Source organism: Ambystoma mexicanum, chromosome 4q (assembly GCF_040938575.1).
Source record: "Ambystoma mexicanum isolate Mex_15411 chromosome 4q, UKY_AmexF1_1, whole genome shotgun sequence".
Classification (NCBI taxonomy): Eukaryota; Metazoa; Chordata; class Amphibia; order Caudata; family Ambystomatidae; genus Ambystoma; species Ambystoma mexicanum.
The window spans coordinates 514,505,453-514,525,401 of NC_090928.1; the positions used below are offsets into that span (position 1 = coordinate 514,505,453).

At 44.2% G+C, this 19,949-nt stretch overlaps 1 protein-coding gene across 2 annotated transcripts in view; it reads right to left on the reverse strand.

The window, feature by feature from the left end:
• Positions 1 to 19,949, reverse strand: part of KIZ (kizuna centrosomal protein) — a 2,038,369-nt gene that overhangs the window by 1,526,478 nt on the left and 491,942 nt on the right. For both annotated transcript variants that reach the window (XM_069608068.1, XM_069608067.1), the window contains one exon: positions 6,456 to 6,729. In XM_069608068.1, coding sequence (XP_069464169.1) covers positions 6,456 to 6,729 — 274 coding nt within the window. The remainder of the gene's footprint in view (positions 1 to 6,455; positions 6,730 to 19,949) is intronic.

Here is a 19,949-nt window from a genome sequence, read left to right on the forward strand (position 1 = left end):
TCGTCGACGCCGATGTAACAGGCTTCGAAGGCGCCGAAAAAACTGGAAGGGGTCTCGAAGAACTCGAGAGGATCGGGATCCTACTCGAGGGCATCGACAACGGTCTCGGCGTCGTGCCGGAGGCCCTTGAAATCACTGTTGGCTGTGGAGCCTTGGTCCTCTCTTTCATCTGCGTCGATGTCGACGATGGCGTCGAGTCGATCGACCGATGCGTCGAGGAACCCTTCGACAACGGCGTCGATGGCGCCGATCCGTGCGTCGAAGGAACCTTCGACGACGGCGTCGAAGACGGTGCTTTCTTACCCGATGGCTCATGGCGCTCTCAGGTGGAATGTTTCGCCGGGTGCTGCGACTCGCAGCGTTTGATTTTTTGGGTTTTTCACCCGGGGTATCACCCTCAGCTGTCTTCGAGGGGGTCGAGGCCGCGTTCTCGAAGACGCTTAACATTTTCTTTCTGAATTCCTCCCACTCAGCTTGTGAACTGTGTTTGGTGGGACAGGAAACTCTTTCTGGGGACACAGAAGACGACGAGGAATGGGACCTTCGACGTCTCTTTTTTGAGTGTCTAGATCTCGACAAATGGTGGGAGCTGCTTCGAGATCTAGAATGGGAGTGTTTTCGACAGCGAGGAGGCGAATGCCTCGACTCACCCGACGAAACCTTTGAGGAGGATTTGGCTGACTTAACTCTCTCGAGCTTCCCCTTTCGATCCTTCAGGGCTTTCGCCGTCATGGACATGCAGTCCTCACACTCCGAACAATGGTGCTCGGACCCCAAGCACCATAAACAGACCCTGTGTGGATCCGTTATTGACTTTTTTTTACTGCAGTCTCGACATTTCTTGAAGCCGGATCGCGGCGTCGTCGGTTCAGATGAAGAAGCCATCGAGAACGATAAGGAATATTCGAGTCGAAATAGATAGTTAAACCTGACTGAACTGAGCAACGACGTTCCGAGGCCCCACGAAGCGCGGAAAAACGGAACTGAGCAACAGACGCAGCGCGTGGCCATTTATGGGCATGGTGATGTCGGCGCTGATACGGTGGCCGTCAAGGGACATCGACTCGCAGCGCCCTCTACAGAAAAAATTTCCGAGGCCAGCAAGCTGGAAACGTATTATCAAAGATAAGGAATACGTCGGAGGACACAATCCCTTCGAAAATACCTTTCTTGCCAAAGCGTCAAAACGCTTATCATCCCTATCTGTTGGGATGGCAGAGTATGCAGTCTGTTTTGAGGTTGAGATTCCTGCCTGAAAAATTAGGCTTTGAGGTGTTGGGTGTTTTGACATGTACCTACGCTCGCTACTAGATGTCCTATATTTTTTGGTGATGTTTTTGTTCACCTCAGGGTTCAACTCTAGAACCTCCCAATTTGCCACAACTCTTTTCTGAAGAGCTACATGAAATGCAAGTATGGGATCCTTTTATAGACTTTTATCCAGAATGTCGTCTTGCTCAAACAAAGGAGCAGGTCTGCCACATCCCATAAAGTCAATGACTCTAGTCATCAGATGCCTATAGGAAGCATCAGCATAGTCCGTCAGATCTGGCTAACCAAATTCCATCTCAGGTGAAGTGTCAACCCCAATAGCTGATTGCAAATTTTCATATGAATCATTTAGCCTGGATTCTTGTGAAACAAGGCTTTCTGGGACGTTAGGTGGAGTATTCTGATCTGAGGGTTCATATTCCTCATAAAGTGAGTATAAAGACTTAAAGAAATCTTTCTTTGGTAGTGGTTTGTGAGATTTCTGAATGTCCTTAGGTTTGGAAGTCAAAGGTGTTGATGATCTTGACACGAACAGTGCCAATGACTTTGATCACAATTTTTACGCCGATCTTAACTTCGACTGAGCCCTCGAAGTGCTTGACCCTCGACTCTAAAGGGTCTTCAATGATTTCTCGTTTTGTCGAGATTTCAAAGGATCTCGAGGGGTCTCCAGCTTATGTCCCAGGCTCGAGCGCACGTGGGATGTAGCCTTACGCCTTTCCTGGTCTACCTTAGTTGGCTCGAAAGAAGCATGGCTTTTTAGCATCTCCTTCGAGGGGGTATGAGCTTCTCTCTCTCGAAGATTTTCAGCATTTCCCACCTGAAATTCTCCAACTGTGCGGAAGTGGAGGATTTAGTTGGACAGGTTATACTCCTCTCCAGGGAGGAATCCGATGAACTTGAAGTGGGCGATTTAAAAATCCTTTTCTTCGACTTTCTCAAAGATGTCGAGGAATGATGGGACCCCGCTCCTGGAGCGTGAACGTTTTTGTTGACCTTTTCCTTCGAGGAGAGTCACCTCTCGATTAGTCGAAGGATTGTTTCTTCGATGGAGTCATCGAAGGGGATTAGGAAGGGGGCCTACCCACCACAAGTTTCAGAGCCTTACTGGTCATTGACTGACAGGATTCACAGTCCGCTGTTCTATGTTTGACGCCAAAGCACCACAGACACATCCGACAGGGGTCCGAGATTGCAGCACTTTTTGAACCCGGTCTTCAGGGGTTGAAGGTGCTGAAGACAAGGCCATTGTACTCAAAAAAAGATTTTCACAGAAAAAAACTGTAGCGTGTCGTAATTCCCCAAACCGTTGGCTATCGCAGAAAAACGAAACTTAAGCCAACGGACACTGCGCATGCCATGTATATCGACGATGACATCGACCCTGGAATGGAAGCCCTTGAGGGACATCAAGTCGACCGTAGTGACGCACAGCACCCTCTGTCGAAAAGATATTCCGAAACATATCAAATCATAAAATGAGGAATGAGAGTACACAACCCATTCGAAAGTGCGTATATAAATGCCACAGACAAATGGATGGAGAGATGAAGCACGTGAAGGATATTTTGTGATGGCATCATGCATGTGGGTCCTGTTAGGTGGGCCAAAGAGAAGATGGGTTTAGTCTAATGTGTACAGATTTAATTGTAATGTCTTACAAGGCAGATTTGGAAAATAGGAAACTGAGTACACCATAATATTTGGATGCATGAAGGGCTTGAGATGTTTTGGCAATCATAAGGAGCTGGTGGCTTATATGCCTGGCCCTACCTTTAACTTCTACCACAGGTCAAAGTCAGAATATGAATCCTGGACTGCCCAGCCTGAGTGCTGATTGTGGCTTATTTAGGAATAGACAGTGTAGGAAGATGAATGCATGTGGATAACGGGGCGGGAACGAGAGGTACAGGCCAAATGACAAATTCCAGAATATGTTGAAAGCCCGGCACCTTCCAAAATGAGAAACCATCGAGATCAGATTGAGCAGTATTGGAAAATGATAGGAGCCGATTTATAGGCATAATTTAACCACCGTGCAAAACCGCCCTAGTTTGCAGTATTGATCGGTTGTCATATGCAACCTATTCTGTTGATGAAAATCTTATCAATAGGATTTCACTTTTCTGTGGACTGTATTCCTGCTGACGCTCACGCAAATTTGTTGAGTAATATTCAGTTTTAGTTTCAATGATGAGTGGCCAGCGTCTACTGTGTGAGGCCTTGAGGGTAAGGAGGTCTTCGCTCCTCTGCATTTTAAACCAGTGTTTTTTGAGTGATCGGATGTTGCACATATTATTGGTTAGTTTGTCTATGTACCATGGAGCAGAGCTCATAAGACAGTGTTGATATTTTTTTTTAAATCTTTTTAGGTTGATGGACGGCGGGTGCTTGCGGGAGAGGTGACTGTGGAATCGGAGTTCAGTAGTCAATACAGTGAGTAACTTTGTCTTACTTCTATGTCCCTTCCCTTTCCTCCACTACTGTAGGCCGATTGCTTTATGTAAGAGAGTATCTCACATATAAATGATGCTGTACTAACAGCCAACCAAGGGGTAAGACGTGAAATGGGGCCCAAAGTACAAATGAGTCGTGAAACACATGAAAAGTATAAAAAGAGAGTATGCAATAGAAAGATGTCACGCACTGGCATTACATAAACAAAAAAGTTGGCATGAGACTCACTAATCATCCAAAAAGTGGCCAGTACCAATTAAGTCAACTTTAATCCCCCAAAATATTATGTATTATAGCCCATGAGGCTGCACAAACTTTGATACAAGGTGTGCCTTTTAGAAGCTATTAGGTGATGGATGTATGCAAATGACCTCTCACTCACAATTGTGAGGGTGAATATGGTTTGCGTTTTCAACTCAACCTCAAATTCCGTACAGGGGGATAGTCTGTCTGACCAATTTGGAGGAAGATTTATTTTTAATAACTCAATCTTCTTGTCACTCTTCACTGAATCACATTTGAAAAGTATCTTTCCTTATTCATATACTTTTCTGATAGTGACCACATTTGGACCCCTACAATGCCAATTTAGATCGTATTCTGAGCTATCTATGTTAGGATACGTTACTCGGCTTTTAATGTGAGTTTCAAACTTCCACTAATTACACTTTTAAGGTGTAATCTTTCCTCGATTTACTTTGCTGACAATGAGGGCCACTTTATGAAGCTGTAAAATGTCGCCTTTTTGAGTTGTATGCACTGTATGTTTTATGAATGGTGTGTAATGGTTATGTTATTCTATGGTTATGTGATGCTATTGTTGTGTTATAATTATTTTATGTTATGCTAATGGGGTCAGATGGCTGCAGAGCCGACCATAATTCCCCCGTCAGTAAAATGTACAATGCTTTGCTACCCCGAGTACCCGACCAGCGCTAAATAAAACTGTGCAAATAACAATAAACACATAGTTCTCAGCCAAGACCTTAAAATAGTACAAGGTACTTACAGACCGAAAACTAGTGCCTATAACTCACTGTAATGTTAACAGCATTACTTTCATCAAGACAAACGTTGCATATTATACTTTGCACATTTTCCCATTGCCAGTCCTTCTTAAAATCATTGTTGTGCTCTCAAGATTTTAGCTCTACAGAAAAAAGTATTTGCTTGCCCCTTAATCTGCCAACAGCAGAAGCACTTGCAAATCCAACAGTTTGGGCTTTTGCATAAGAAGGGCATCAGCATTTTTCAGGCACTATCATAATAGGACTACCTAGCCATAAGGTGGCAACAGCTGGACAATGCTACTAGTACCTGGGCATCTTATAACAGTGCTTGGCAAATGCATATCTAATGCCTATACAAGAGCTCAAACTGTTGGCTTGGCCGATGCTTGTTCTTAACAGGACTTCAGTGCAAGGACCAGCTGCAAGGACACACATGCTGCTTTTAAATGAAGTGTCTGAACGCAGTGTTGGTTAAGACATTTCAATTCCACCAAGAACAGCGTTTGCTGGTTTATCTTCAACCGCAAACCTAACTGGAATCGCCGGCTTCCATGCATCTCATTTCATAAAGGGTATAAGTGCCTAAATGGCCAATTCAACCGAACTTTGACAAAGCAGTCTAATTTGCTGAAATAAAGCATAAGTGCTATGAACACACGTGAAGAAATCAGTTAACACTGTCCCCATTCCTCCTTTCCACCTACTCCTCCCTCACTAATTGCTCACTGCTAAATCTTCCAAATTTTACACCATAACCACACGCCATCAGATGACCCATAGGGTCTAGCACACTATATATGCTATTTTATGTATTATTTATTTGTATAGCGCTTATACACAAGTGAAGTGCTTCAAGGTGCTTAATATATATGCATATTATTACCCTACCTTTGCCCTATCAACACCCACCTCACTCCAGTTAACAGCGATTCGTCCACTTTTATCCTCGTAACCAAAGACCCCCCTCATGGCCAACACGCCCCCACACGCCAAGATAAGTTTCCCTGCCCTAACACAGTAACTGCCATATTGAGCACACAGATAACTGGTGCTTCGGTCCCGGCACTCATCAACACCTCAGCCTTTCCACTCCTCGCCTATCCCACTAACACTACCGCCCACCTCCCGCTTTACAGACTCAGGCACAGCAAGACCAACATTATTGGCAGAAGTGCGCTATACAAGACCACTTACCTTAGCTTATGGATGAAATTAAGCCATTACCTTGCAGATGCCTGCTTAGAAAGCAGAGATCTAGCTCAAAGAGATCCCACGGGGGTGTTTTCAGCATGGTCATCGGGTATATCAGTGGATGGGGAAAAAGCCAAACACCCCCAGTCTGTATTTCCCACCTCCTTCACCTCCCAGGAAAACAGTTTCGGCTCACTGGCAGCGTTTACAACGCCAACTAATAGCCAAAACTAAAAATCCGACAATTGGCATTCATTTTATGGAAAAACTCGCACTGACATTGATGGTTAAGTAAACAAAAAGTACTTCTTTGTGGGTAACAAAACTAGATCAATCAACACTGCCAAAAGCTCATGTGGGATCAAAATGTTCAAAGTGGATAATTAAGAATTAATTACCCACACATTGGTAGTTGAACGAAAGAGGTCATATTCTGAGGAGAGAAAAACGGCATTATATATATATATATATATATATATATTACACCCACCAATCACACACAAACACAGACATTCCACTACTCACTGGCTTGTTTCTAAATCCGATGCGGGGTCTGCTTCCGGCACATGGGGGCTTAGGATGCTGGGCCCAGCTGTTCCTCCATGTTCAGTGTGGACTGACCTTCCCGGCGCAGCCGTTCTATCCCGATGTTGCTCACCCCTCAGTGGTTTTCCTGGAGTCACATCATCGTCGGAGTCACTTACAGAGACAGTAAGGTCACTGCTGCTGTCCAAGCTTTCGATATCCAGCTCCCTTGTGCTGTTCATGGGCCATAGGGCCCCCACGTCTCGGCCCTTTACTGCAATGCAAACAAGCATGTGTCATTGACTGCAGCATTTGATGCATTTAAGCAGAGGGTTCGTAGGAAGGAACACCGTTTTAAAAACATGCGCGCGTTAAGATAAATAAAAAAAAAACATTTCTAATGGGCTACTGAGCTGAAACGCACACAGTTCATTTGTGGGCAGGAATTGTTCACATAACTGGCAGAGGTGTTCCTCAAACAAGGCTAGCCAAAAAAACAGACATAAATCATTAATATCGGCAATGGTGTAACGGATTTTATGACACGCATACCCCCGCCAGGGACATCTTCCACTGACTATGAATGTGGCGCACAATAAAAACGTTTTTAGTTTTATTTGATTCCTGGATTCTTTCTTGAGAAGGCACCCAACCCGTCTCACACCCACCTTAACAAATATCCAGTGTCGCAATGGATCATGAACCAGACTGGTGTGTAACAATTAAATATTTATTTATTTTTAGAATTCAAATGAAAAATTAGGGCAAAACAAAATTTAGGCCAGTAGCCACCATAGTGTGGAAATACACATGCAAAACCATATATCACAGTTAATTCAACTTCTAACACAAGATACATACACCTTTAAGAGAAATGGAAACAAAAATCACTTTTCTTGACAATCACAGATGGCACATAGGTTATGCACTCCCCCTGCAACACTTCCCCCAAACACCGGCTGACTAAATTCTTTGTGGATGGAAAGCAGTGGCAGGGTGTCAGAAAGAAGAGGGAACATTCCATTTTTAAATTAAACCCACGACCCCAAAATCGGAGGCCAAAAACGAAAAATGAAAACCCTAAAAATGAGTAAAATGGCATAAATCGGATTTTACAGGTAATTTATAGATCACATTACACTTGCAGTAGGATAGCTAGGACAGACATTCGTGTGGCTGCACTAAAGAAACAAGGAAGCTTCAGACTACTGAGCAGGGCACTAAAGCAACGTGAACACAGGTGAGAACATCAATTTTGGGAAGGAAAACAATGCAGCAGAAATCACATGCGGCAGAATTGCAATTTCTTATTTTACACAGGTTTTAAACAGGCAAACAGCTATGAAATGGGGCTTAGCAGTCAAAATTGGAAATCAGGTTCTGGGATGAGAAACAAAGGCACAGAACAGATAGGATACTGAGGAGAAGGGATGACTCTTTATAGGATGATAGTGTAGGTTTTCCTATGGGAAATGCAAATCGGATTTTAACGAAAAGCGAAATACCCAGGCAAATTTGGTTTTGGTTGCACAATAACAGGTTCTACTGATGCTATATTTTAATGACTATATTCTTAAGGAAAGACTGCGCGCATGGGGGGTTAATTTTGAATTTTAACTAGCTTGCACTATGTACCTCCTTAAAGGGGAATTAATTAATTTATATCAAATGGTACTAAGGACTTAGACAGATAACTGAAAGAAACAGAAAAGAAATATGCTAACAGATGAAGACTAACAGATTCTTCTAGGGAAAGGGTGAACAGAGGATACTGGCAATTTGGGAAATGACTAGCTTTTTTTAAAAAATGGGATTTTAATAGGATACAAGGGTCAAAAGAGCTGGATATGCAGTTTCTGGTACTGGGTTGTAGGATACTTACAAGGCAAGCTTGAGTTTGGGAATTTGGATGGCCAGCAAGGTCTCTGGGCAGCTGGGCTCTCCTGGATGGGAACAGCTGGGCAAGGTCTGGTCACTGTGGACAGCGGGATAGGTCAGTAGGGCATAGGGTCTGGTCACTGGATTCTCCTAAAGGGGATCAGCTGCCTTTCTTCCTTTCTCTGTGGATTATTGGGTATGCCTAGGTCTGGGTGGGTGGCTCTGCCTGGATCTAGATGGTCCAGCCTGGATGGACTCAGCTGCCTCTGGATCTGGTTTTTGAGTCTTGGAATATTGAAAGTTGAATATCCCGTGTGTCCCTCTCTGTCTCCTGCTTATATAGCCAGAGTGACATCATAGAATTTTACAACATGGGGGGTTGAGGGGCGGGGGGAGTACACTGGACTTACCCCTGAAATGGGATAGGCCAGGCTACTGATGTCCCTTCCTCCCTCCGGGCTGATTGGTTCCGGGGAAGTGACCTCATTTTATGTGTGTGCATTGTATGGCTCCCTTTGTCTCACAAGCCTAATTTTTAGAAAAATTAGTTATGGAACAAAACTTCAAGTTTACACTAGTCACCATCATAAAAAGCAGATATGCAGATCCCATATTTTGCAAGGAATTGGCCGGTTCGATGCCAATTCTGCATGATGATGCATCACCCTTTGGCAAAATCGTGCGATTTTCAGGAGAAACACAATATTGAAAATTCTACAAATGGCCACACATGTGCATACTAGTATTTGGCATATTTTCCCCTCAAGTTTTAATGTCTGTGCCACTTATGCTTCACCCGGAAATGCATTGTTCCTGCCATTCCAGTTCACCAGGTGCTAGAAAGATGCACATGGTCTCATTGTGCTTGTCCAAAAATCGCATAAAATGCTAGCATAATATTGAATTCCTGCCTATTTAGGGTGCTGGGCTAAATGTCTTGATGTACAACAGTTTTTAAAATCAATGGGCCAGATTAGTCCCTTGTATGGGCAGTCCTTCCACTCCCCCAGCTAACTGGTATCCCCATGGTTCAGCCTGACCAAAGGGTTTCCATGACTCTCCTTTGAAGCCATACACTGAGTGCTGGGAATGATTGTAGAGGAAATCACACCTCCGGTTCAACAAACATGGCTTCCCCCTTCCTTTGTCCTTGGGAGTAGTTCTGCCTGGCAGTCTGGTGGAACCTGTAATTATCACACTGTCAGTCCCATAAGGACAGAGCACATGCCCTTGCAGCATCAGTTCACTAGTAGGTGCAAAATTAGCCTTTATGCCAAACTGGTTTGACAGGAATTCCTGGGCCTCAGCCAAGCTGACTGGTCTTTTTGGGGGCAAAGAGCATAATATAAATAGTTTTTCAGCCCCTCTACCCACATACAATTGCGTTTCTGTGCGAGCACCGGCATTATTTCACAGTTAGTTTTCAAAATGTCATTTTCCTGCCTTGCAAAAGCAGATTTACATGTGTTCATTTTTTCTCATGTTACTTTCACAAAATGTAATTTCTGCCAGACACAGTTTCCTTTGCATTAACTTTCTGAAAGGCTTTTAAAGATATGGTCAGTTTCTAGACACAGAGATATGCTGCAAATAGTTTCTTGGTAATTGACACAAGGCAAGAGAGAGAGCCCCATTATAACTATCCTTTGAAGTAATTTGCATGTGCTGGCTCATTTCAAAAGTAAATCCTAGCTGTGCGGACTGAAACATAATTCTTTGCTCTTTATGGACTTTCTTAATGAAAAAATGCCGTTCTTTGAGGGATGGCCTTATTTTATGGCAATCAAATGAAATGCACATGCACGGCTGTGTTTTAATGGAGCAAAACATGTTGCAAAACTGTGTGATGTTTAAAATGAAAGGAGGCACAAGTGCAATGCCGTCTTGAATGAAGGTAATTTTCTTGAGCAGCCTTGAGTCTTTAAATTACAGAACAGCAATGTAGAGCCACACTGAATTCAGGTTATTTTCTCTGGATTCACGTGAAGGAGAACAAAATGCAGCCGTTCTTGTGGTGGCTCTGTTCAAATCCCGCCACACATGTGCTAACCAGACAAAAGCACAGCTGTTTTTGGGTGAATGCTGAAATACGGTTTTGTGAAGAAGGGAATTTCTGCTGGGGCTGGTAAATGTACCCCATATATTCCCCCCCCCTACTCTGCCGTGACTTTCTGTTGAGGGAGAGTAGGGCAGAGTGGGATTCAATTGTCAAAATCCTCCATCAGGGAGCGGCACACCAAAATTTTGTTCCGTCTTTCGGAGGAGGAGGGAATGGAGCAGCACCCTCTTTCCTCCCTTCCCTTTCAGGTCCCCGGGGAGGTCCTCACCACACTAGGAGATAATGGAGTTAATTATCTAATAGGAGATAGATAAAAACAGGTTTTAGGATATTTAAATGACAGCATTCCCGGAAGATTTACAACAGCAGAGCCATGATTACAGTTACAATTTCCTGTGGTCTTTTCCTTACATTTGGGCAATAACATCAAGCAAATTACTCCACAGAACTAGGTCCACAATATGACTTTTAACACCTTGGTTTCATTTTTACAATAACATCAAGCAACTTACTTAGCAGGAACAAGACAGCAACTTTACTTTTACAACACCTTTATTTTTCTTCATTTTTACAATAACAATCAAGAAAAATACACCCCGTTATATAGATATACTTATGCACCTAAATACTTCCTTCTGCTTTTTTTTCTTTTTCCTTTCTTCTCATTCTTCTAATGGTTACTCGGTTTGATTTTCCTTTGGCTCATCAATCAGCTGCAAAGTGTGACTCGGGTGACAACTTTTTAAATGATTGATGTAGATCCATTTCTCTTCTGACATCTCTCCTTTGGGAATGCGGATCCTGTAGGCGACAGGTGAAACTTTGTCTACAATTTCGAAGGGACCGCGCCAGGAGGGGAGGAATATACTCTCCTTGGTCTGGTTCCTTTGAAAATTGTACAAGTAAACCCTGTCCCCTACTTGGTATTCTTTTTTAGTTGTTTTTAAGTCGGAGTGGGTTTTCATCACCTCTGCCGATTTCTCCAGATTCCGCTGAGCGTACTCAAAAGCATGCTGAAGGTGTTTTCTTAGATACATATTCATGTGTTGTGGAGGCGTTTATCAGTGTCTGCTCTTGTGTTCTATAGAGCAGATTCTGATGTTGCACCATTTTTCATCCAGTCATTAGTCCAAATGGAGACATTTTGGTCGCAGAAGATGGAGTAGATCTGATGGCCATCAGGACAAGCGGTAATCAGATGTCCCAACTTGGCCGACAATCTGCCACAAACTTCTTAAGAATGCTCACAATGGTTTTATTGTACCTCTCAACTCCCCCACTAGAGGCTGGCGGTATGCGATATGGAGTTTCCTTTTTACCCCAACTATCTCCCACATCTTTGTCATCACTACGCTGGTGAAGTAGCTTCCTCGGTCTGACTCAGTCCTTTCGGGAAGGCCAAAACACGAGAAGATGTGGTTGATCATCAAGGAAGCTGCTGTTTCTGCCTAGCAATTTGGGTACGGGAGACATTCCACCCATTTGGTAAACAAGCATGTTACCGTGAACATGTACTTGTTCCCCCTAGAGGAGCGAATCACTGGCCCGATGAAATCTACTCGTAAATCTGACCAAAGCAGTGACATCTCCCTCTTCTGGAGGGGAGCTCGTTGTGTGAGTGAACTTGACTGAAATTGTGCACGCACAAGACACCCCCTCAAATATTGGTTGAGGTCCTGCCCCATGTGTGGCCAGTATGCAACCTCCCGCAAGATTTCTAAAGTAATATGAAATCCCTGATGACCGGCTGTGGCCGCGTCATGGGTGTGACTTAGCATCAGGCTTCGGAATGAGGTAGGTACCACCCGCTGGTCACATCCAGAGATGGATCTCCTTACTAACAAACCGTCTTGGATTCAGAACATTTTGGGATACTTCATCAACACTCAGAGATCCTCTTTCCCAATGTAATCAGTTTCCGTTAGAGGAAAGTTCACAGGGTCCTCAATGTGTTGGTAAAATTTCCCAATAACCGGATCCCCTTTTTGTGCCGTGATTAAATCAGCATCTGGGGTTTCCCTACTCCACTGGGCAGTTGAGAGTTCATTGTGGGCAAGTGTTTGGGACCTGGTGACAGCAGTGACCTCGATTTCCCCCACCAGGGACCCAATCCCAAGGAGATCCCCCTGCATGGCTCTGGTTTTGGCCAACTGATCAGCCAGGTCATTTCCAGTTTTGTCTGGTCTCTCTAGTCTGGAATGACCCTTAATCTTTTTCCAATAGATGGTCCTCCCTTACAGGGTGACCAGATTATCAACATTTTGTATGAGTTTGCCATGTTTGAGTGGTTTAAAACACAGCATGCCTCTGGTTTTCCAATTGATCAGGTGCTCCACGAATCCGTTCCGGACATAATCTGAATCTGTGATTATAACCAGTTTGTGGAGTCGGTGTTGCAAGGCAGTGAGGATGGCGTGGTGAACTGCCATCAACTCTTCCACCTGACTACTGCAGGGACCGATAGTATACCCAGCGGAGGGCTCCGGGGCATCATCCACCCAGGCATTCCCAACGCCGACCACCAGTTCCTTTTCCCCGTTGTTGTCAACATGGCAGGAGCACCCATCCATATAGACTGTGGGCATCCCCTTGCATGTGTCTTCTTCGTAGACCTTGTGCAGGGAATTCAGGGACGCCTCCATGTTGTCTTGGGTTTTGAGACTTTCGTCCTAGAGACAATTTTCTCAGGCACAATCATGCAAGTCAGCCAAACCTTGCGTGAGGGGACTCTTCTTGTTTTGCCCATATCTGGCCTCCAAAGGAAAGCCTTGCATGGACAGAATCCAGGAAGTAATTCTGAAATTACTTGCATTTCTGGCCCGGATTCTGTCACTTTGGAGGTATTGTAAAGGCTGCTGCAGAGTTTCCACAATGATCTGCTCCCCCTGGGTAAACAGGCGGTAATTTTTCAATGCCCACACCATTGCCAGGAGTGCCTTCTCACAATCGTTGCATTTTTCCCCCAGAGAGGATACAGTCTTCCTTGCATAGGAGATTACTTTATTGGCCTTGTCATCATTTTGATATAATACTGCTGTTAAGCATGTATTCGAAAACCCCGTCTCCAAGACGACCTCCTTGTTTTTGACGGGGTAAGCTAGACAAAGCGCTTGCGAGAGACTTCCTTTGAGTTATTTCACTGCCTCGGCTTGTTCTGGACCCCACTCCCACTTGACCTCCCCTTAACAGATGGACCAAGTGTCTTGTGACCTCTGCGTAATCCTCAATGAACTTCCTACTGTAATTAGTCAGTCCAAGAAGGCTCTTTATTTCATGCAGAGTTGTAGGGTATTTCAGTTTTAGTAGTGCTTCCACTTTCTTCACCTGGGGACAGAGACCCTCATGGGTGATTTCATGTCCCAAGAAGTTTACACAGGTCCTACACCACTGATATTGCCCCTCTCAAACTAAGGAAGAGTAAACCCAAAACACATCTCAACACTTGGTTCACCCCACATTTAAAGAATCTAAGATTACTCAAAAGAAAATTCGAAACTGCCTGGAGGCTCACCTTCAGCAGAAAATAAAACAATCCTCAGTAATATCTCAACCCAATACAAGAAAGACATCCTCCAAGCTAAACAGGAGATGTATAATAATAGAATTTCACAGTCTAAATCTAGTACCCAAGAACTGTTCACAATTCTAAAAGACTAGAAACACCCATCTTACCGCAAGAAAACTGTACTAAAGACAACATTTGGTGCACTAGCATTCAGCACGCGCTAACCAACAAAGTCTCCAATTTACAAACTAAAATTGCCCAAAAGAAAGCTTCACTAGCATCTCGAACCACTCCTATCATAGTACCGCTGCCACCCTACAAACAAGAAACACGTTTCAGCTTCTCAAAAGTCTGTTATTGAGGTGGAGAAGGTTATACTTGGACTCAAACCATCCAACTGTAAGGGCGACCAATGCCCAGCACAATTTATGAAGGAAGCTGCTAGAGAACTTTCGCCCTTCATCTCTAAATTTATTAATTCCTCATTCACATCTAGTATTGTCCATAATATTCTGAAGGAATCTTGGGTACTACCCCTCCTTAAAAAGCAAACCCTTGACCCAACCATACCCACAAACTACAGACCGATAACGACTGTGCCATATCTCCTAAAAATCTTAGATAAAGTGGCATATATTTAAATCCAGAATTTCCTGGAATCTAACCTCTTACTAGGATCTCGCCAATCTGGTTTCCATCTTCAACATGGCACGGAAACAGCTCTAATTGATCTTAAGGCCCAAATAGATGAATCCAGAGACAAAGGCCAATTAGCCCTACTCCTCCTCCTAGACCTATCGGCTGCATTCGACCTGGTTAACCATAAAGTCCTATGCAACCACCTAGACTCTGCAGCACAATTCTCTAAGGAAGCTATAATATGGATTCAGTCATTCCTGAGCAATAGGACTAGGAGAGTCTTCTCACCCTCGGCATCAGCAGAGCCTATCCCTATAACCTGTGGAGTACCCCAGGGATCCTGCATGTCGCTGACTCTCTATAATGTATTCACCAAGCCCCTCTTTGACGAAATGGACCATTTGGGTATCGCCTACACGAATTATGCAGACGATACCCAAATTCTCCTACCTCTTACCGGCAATTACTCCGTGGACCTGGCTTTGGTGAATAGAATTCATGGCATCGTTCAGGCATGGATGGCCACCCATGGACTATGCCTGAACAATGATAAAACAGAGCTTATCATCCTATGCACCACTGCCCACTTATCTAAATTAAATCCAGACTATGCATACTTCACCATTGATGGTAATGACATCAAAGTAGTCAAGAAGGTGAAGACCCTAGGTTTCTACCTAGATGCTACCCTTAACTTTACAAAACAAAGTAACTCCGTGGCATCTGCTTCTGCATATACGTGCAAATTAATCAGAGCAGGTAAAAAATGTCTTTCCACAAACAACTGTCTAATTCTCTCCATAGCCCTCATACTTTCCAAACTGCATTATTGTAATGCCTTGTACATTGGTGCGAGTAAACATATCATCCAAAAAATACAGGTACTCCAGATTAACGCCCTGAGAGCAGCACTTAATATAAACAGAAAGGAACACATCTCCTCCACCAGGAGAAAATACAAATGGTTATCTACTTTTGACAAAATCTGACTCAAAATTGCTACCCTTACTCATAAATGTCTAAATAATAAAGCACTGTCATATTTAACTGATAGGATTATCAGAAAAACATCCCACAGACCGACCAGATCAGCCAACTCCAACTGACTCCTTGTACCACGCTTTAAACTTTCCACCATTGGGGATCTAACTTCCCAGTTAAGGCAGCTCAACTGTGGAACTCCCTGCCTCCTTGCCTAAGAGAATATCAAACCTTCGCCAAATTTAGACAGAACATGACTGACTGATAGAAAACGACAAGTAAATTGCCATGCAATAGCCATACCACAGCTGCCTCTACTATGCAGATGCCAGCCAAAGTACTTTTCTATACTGTGTACTTGACTGCGCATTCTCTGTCTCACTGAACACTTTTCTGTACATTGATTCTATTACTGTGTAATTAGTCCTCACTGGACACTTATTCTGTATATTGATTCCTAATACCTTGTAGTTAGTCCTTCTTGAAAATTGTGTTGTCTTATATGATCCCCGATGTATATCATGTACCTATGTAACTAAGCTGAACGGATTCTTATGTCTCGTGCCCTGATGCCCTAGGGTCTGGCACGCACTACAAATAAAACAAACTGTGCCTTCTGGAAGGACAATTTTGCTCCAGCAACCCTCAACTGGGTCAGAACATAGCGGATTTCCACTATGTGTTCCTCCACAGTTGAGCTTTTAATCAAGACAACATCCACATAGGCCAAATTACCCCTTTCAACCAAGTCGGACATTGCCTTCTGTAGAAAGATGTTGAATTAATTGCGAGAGTTTATGTATCCTAAGGGAGTCCGGGTCCATGTGTACTGCTGCCCCTCGAGGGTGAAGGCCAGCTTGTACTGGTCCTCCCTACTGACGGGTACTGTCCAGTATCCATTGGTCAGCTCAATGGCGGGGTACACCTTTGACCCCCCCCCTGGATATGGGCCAGTCCCTGGTCAATGTAGGGAAGAGACCATCGGGACATGAGGACCCGTTTGTTCAGCTCCCTAAGATCTGCGCAAAGTCTGAATTGGCCATTTGGTTCTTAAATCCCCAGTACCAGATTATTAAATACTGTGGAGGAGTGTGTGAGGGGCAAATCTGCCCTGGGCAGTGTGTGCAAACCTAGCTTCTCGGACTCAGAACTCACAATACTGGTGGAGGAGGTGATTTCCCACCAGGATGAACTCTAAGGTACCCAACAGAAAAAGACCGGCTTGCAGCAGCGTAACCACATCTGGGCAGACATCAGCCAGAAGGTCACTGTGTCCCCAGGGATGGAGAGGAATGCCGCAAGCGAATTAACGACCTGGCACAGCACAGGAGTGAGAGCATGGCGACTGGTGGAGACCCACCACCACAGGAGATGGCACCATGGGAGGAGCAGTGCACCACCCTCATTGACATGGCATCAATGGAGGGAGTTGGAGGCAGGCACCAGAACCCAGGAGGCTGGAGGTGAGTCACCCCCGCCTGGCAAATTGCATTGTAAATAGGCCACCACTCCATCCCCAGTGTGAATGCCCGACAGCCGGGCACTGTGAGTGGGTGCAGTCGTGTGAGCGACCACAGCCACCCACGACAGCACCCTTGTACCAGTGCACCAGGGCGACCCTTGGGATCCAGAGTCTCAAGTAGAGCAGCCAATGGACAGATGCGGGGGCACAGCAACGTCAGGTGGGAGTGTGTAGTACCAACACCCGATCACGGACTCACTGACTGCGGCATGCCCGCTGTGCATGTACATCATATGCATGAAAAGGCTAAACCAACAATTCCAAACTGTGTCCCCCCCCTCACGTAGTATGCCCCAGTAATGTGAAAACAAGGAAATGATATGAGGCAGGGTAACCAAAAAGGAAACACACCAAACACAGGTTACAAAGGAACATACAAAGTACTTTATTTTATACTGAATCCAGTTCCAAAAGAACAGAACAAAATTCAGATAGCTATCGACCCTCAGTACAACACAGCGAACTCCGGCGTGGTTCGGTGTGCTCGGTGAGTGCAAATATTCATTGAAACAGTCAGGCTTTTATACATTTCTCCAGCCTGTTGTCCAGCCTTTCTGCAGGTTAACCATTCCATAAATAAGTTACTGCTCTAGGGTCCCTTGCCAGGTCAAATCTAGTTCATCTTAGGTTTATACATTAACAAGAAGAAATGGTAATAATGTATGCTCTAGGCCTAACATTACAATGCGGGACTTAGTTTATACAATGTAGTTAAGCAGGTGTTCTCATTCAATTATAGATCAGTTTCGGTGATACAGGTAATCCATTGCACACAGGTCAGCAGAAGGACAAGGTCTCAGCTCATGACCCTAACAAGTGGCCTGCAGGCAAGTTATACATTAGCTGTACAGAGGTCATGACAATCGAGTTCTGTTCTGAATAACATAGGCTACCATTTTAGCTCACATGGTGACTTTATAGAGCAAGAAAACCTAAAATGGCGGCTTGACCCAAAATGACAGTTTACATGGTTTCTAAGGTCAGGACCTTGCAATGCGAGTTTATTCACATTTAGTTTATAAGCAGCTTGTTAGCAGCTTGGCGTAGGCCAATATATATATATTCATAGCAATAGGAGGCACGATATAATTTCTAGTTTGACAAACCCTCCTTTTGGCCTATGCCAAGTGCTAAACTACTTCTGATCTCCCTGCAAATAACTCCATGTGTCATCGTCCATACACCCTGAATAGCTGTCAGAAATATCTATCGCCATTAGATCTTTCACTAAGATCTCTTTCAGTACATACTCCTTAGAGGTTTTATCCGGGGCATACACTTTATGTCCTATTGTACCTATCGCCTGAGCGCAACATCCCCCTAGCATTGAACATATACTTGGTAGACATTGGATACAACAACAAAGAAATAGCAGAATTCCCAAAATAATCAGCAAGACTGAAAGCACTTTCCAACCCCAAGACCGCAAGAAGTCCCAGAACCAAGCGCTAAGATCCCAATTTCCCTCGGGAACATGCACTTCTGAACTAAGAATGTGCAGATTCTGTATTGCCTTAAAAATAGTTGGGGAGGAATCCGGTACAAAAACACAGCAAGCGGACCCCACTAGTTTACATACTCCACCACGTTCAGCCAGAATGACATCTAATGCCATCCGGTTCTGAAGCGCTACCAATCTGATCGCTTTCTGCTCTAAAGTCATATTATAGAGTATATCTGTGGTCCGGTTGATGGTTCTCTCCAGTACTCTCGCTAGTTTCCTGATATCCTCGGAATTCGCTATCTGCCCAAAGAATGGAAGGAATGATTTCGCTACATCTCCTAAAACCTGTGCTGGAGTGTCGCCATTCTCGTCCCGCCCTGGACGAGCCTTCGAAACCTCTACAGTACTTTCTATAAACACCCCAGGTAACAGTATTTCTAGATAACAAGTTCCCTGCCAATCCCTGGGCAACCATGGAAATGCTACATTACCGCAAACAAAATAGACAGGTTCGCCTACATACAAAGGTCTGTCTTCCAGAGTCAAATTTGCAACGTTGGCACAACCTTCAAAATCTCCCATTGACCGAGTGCCATTCCTCTGCATGCAGAAAGAAACTGAATTGGGGCTATGGTTAACTGTGTAAGAAGGGGGCACGGCATCCTTATTGCCTATCAGAGCCATTTTAAAGGAAATCAAACATTGGAAAGGACGAGACAGTCTATCAGACGGCCTAATAGAAGCGACATTAGGTTTACTTCTATTTTCAAAAAGCGAGCATCCCAGGGGAGTTAATTCACGTTTCTCTAAATCATTCAAATTAGTTCCATCAAAGTTCCCTGAGATGCCATCATTCCAACGGCCAAAGAATAGTGCTCTAAGAGAGGCATAGCAAGCAGTCGTTAAAGGTAAAGGGTGAATATACCATCCCAGTCCCTTGTTCCCATGTTGCGGTAAATGAGTGCAAATCCAACAATTACTCTTATTAAAAATGGCATGTGTTGCATTCATTACTATCATTAGAGTGTTATTATGATACTTTTGTCTATGTTGGGAGTTTCTAGGGGACAGAGTGCGAAGGTGTACAGAGGGAGTCAAAGCAGTCGGTACAATCTCGGTTGTAGAGGATAGATTTCTTCAAAGTACCAAAGTCCTACAGCAGTAATTGCAAAAATAACAATTATCGTTATCAAAACACAGCAGTACGTTTTCGGGGCCCAGGCACATTGTTCATTGTCCAAGTTGGTCACCCCCTTATTCACAAGTCCAGTGCGGGGAGCAGCAGTGGAGGTGGCAGGCATTGTAGTTCCTCAATTGACGACCCCAATGTTCGTTGCTGGCGACGCTACGGTCGCGCGATTTCTTATCCCAACCCTAGCCAGCAGAATCCCTTTTTTTCCCTTTTGTTCAACAGAAACTTTCTTATACAAAAGGAAAACTTTCGATCACTTCTCTTTCTCAAATGC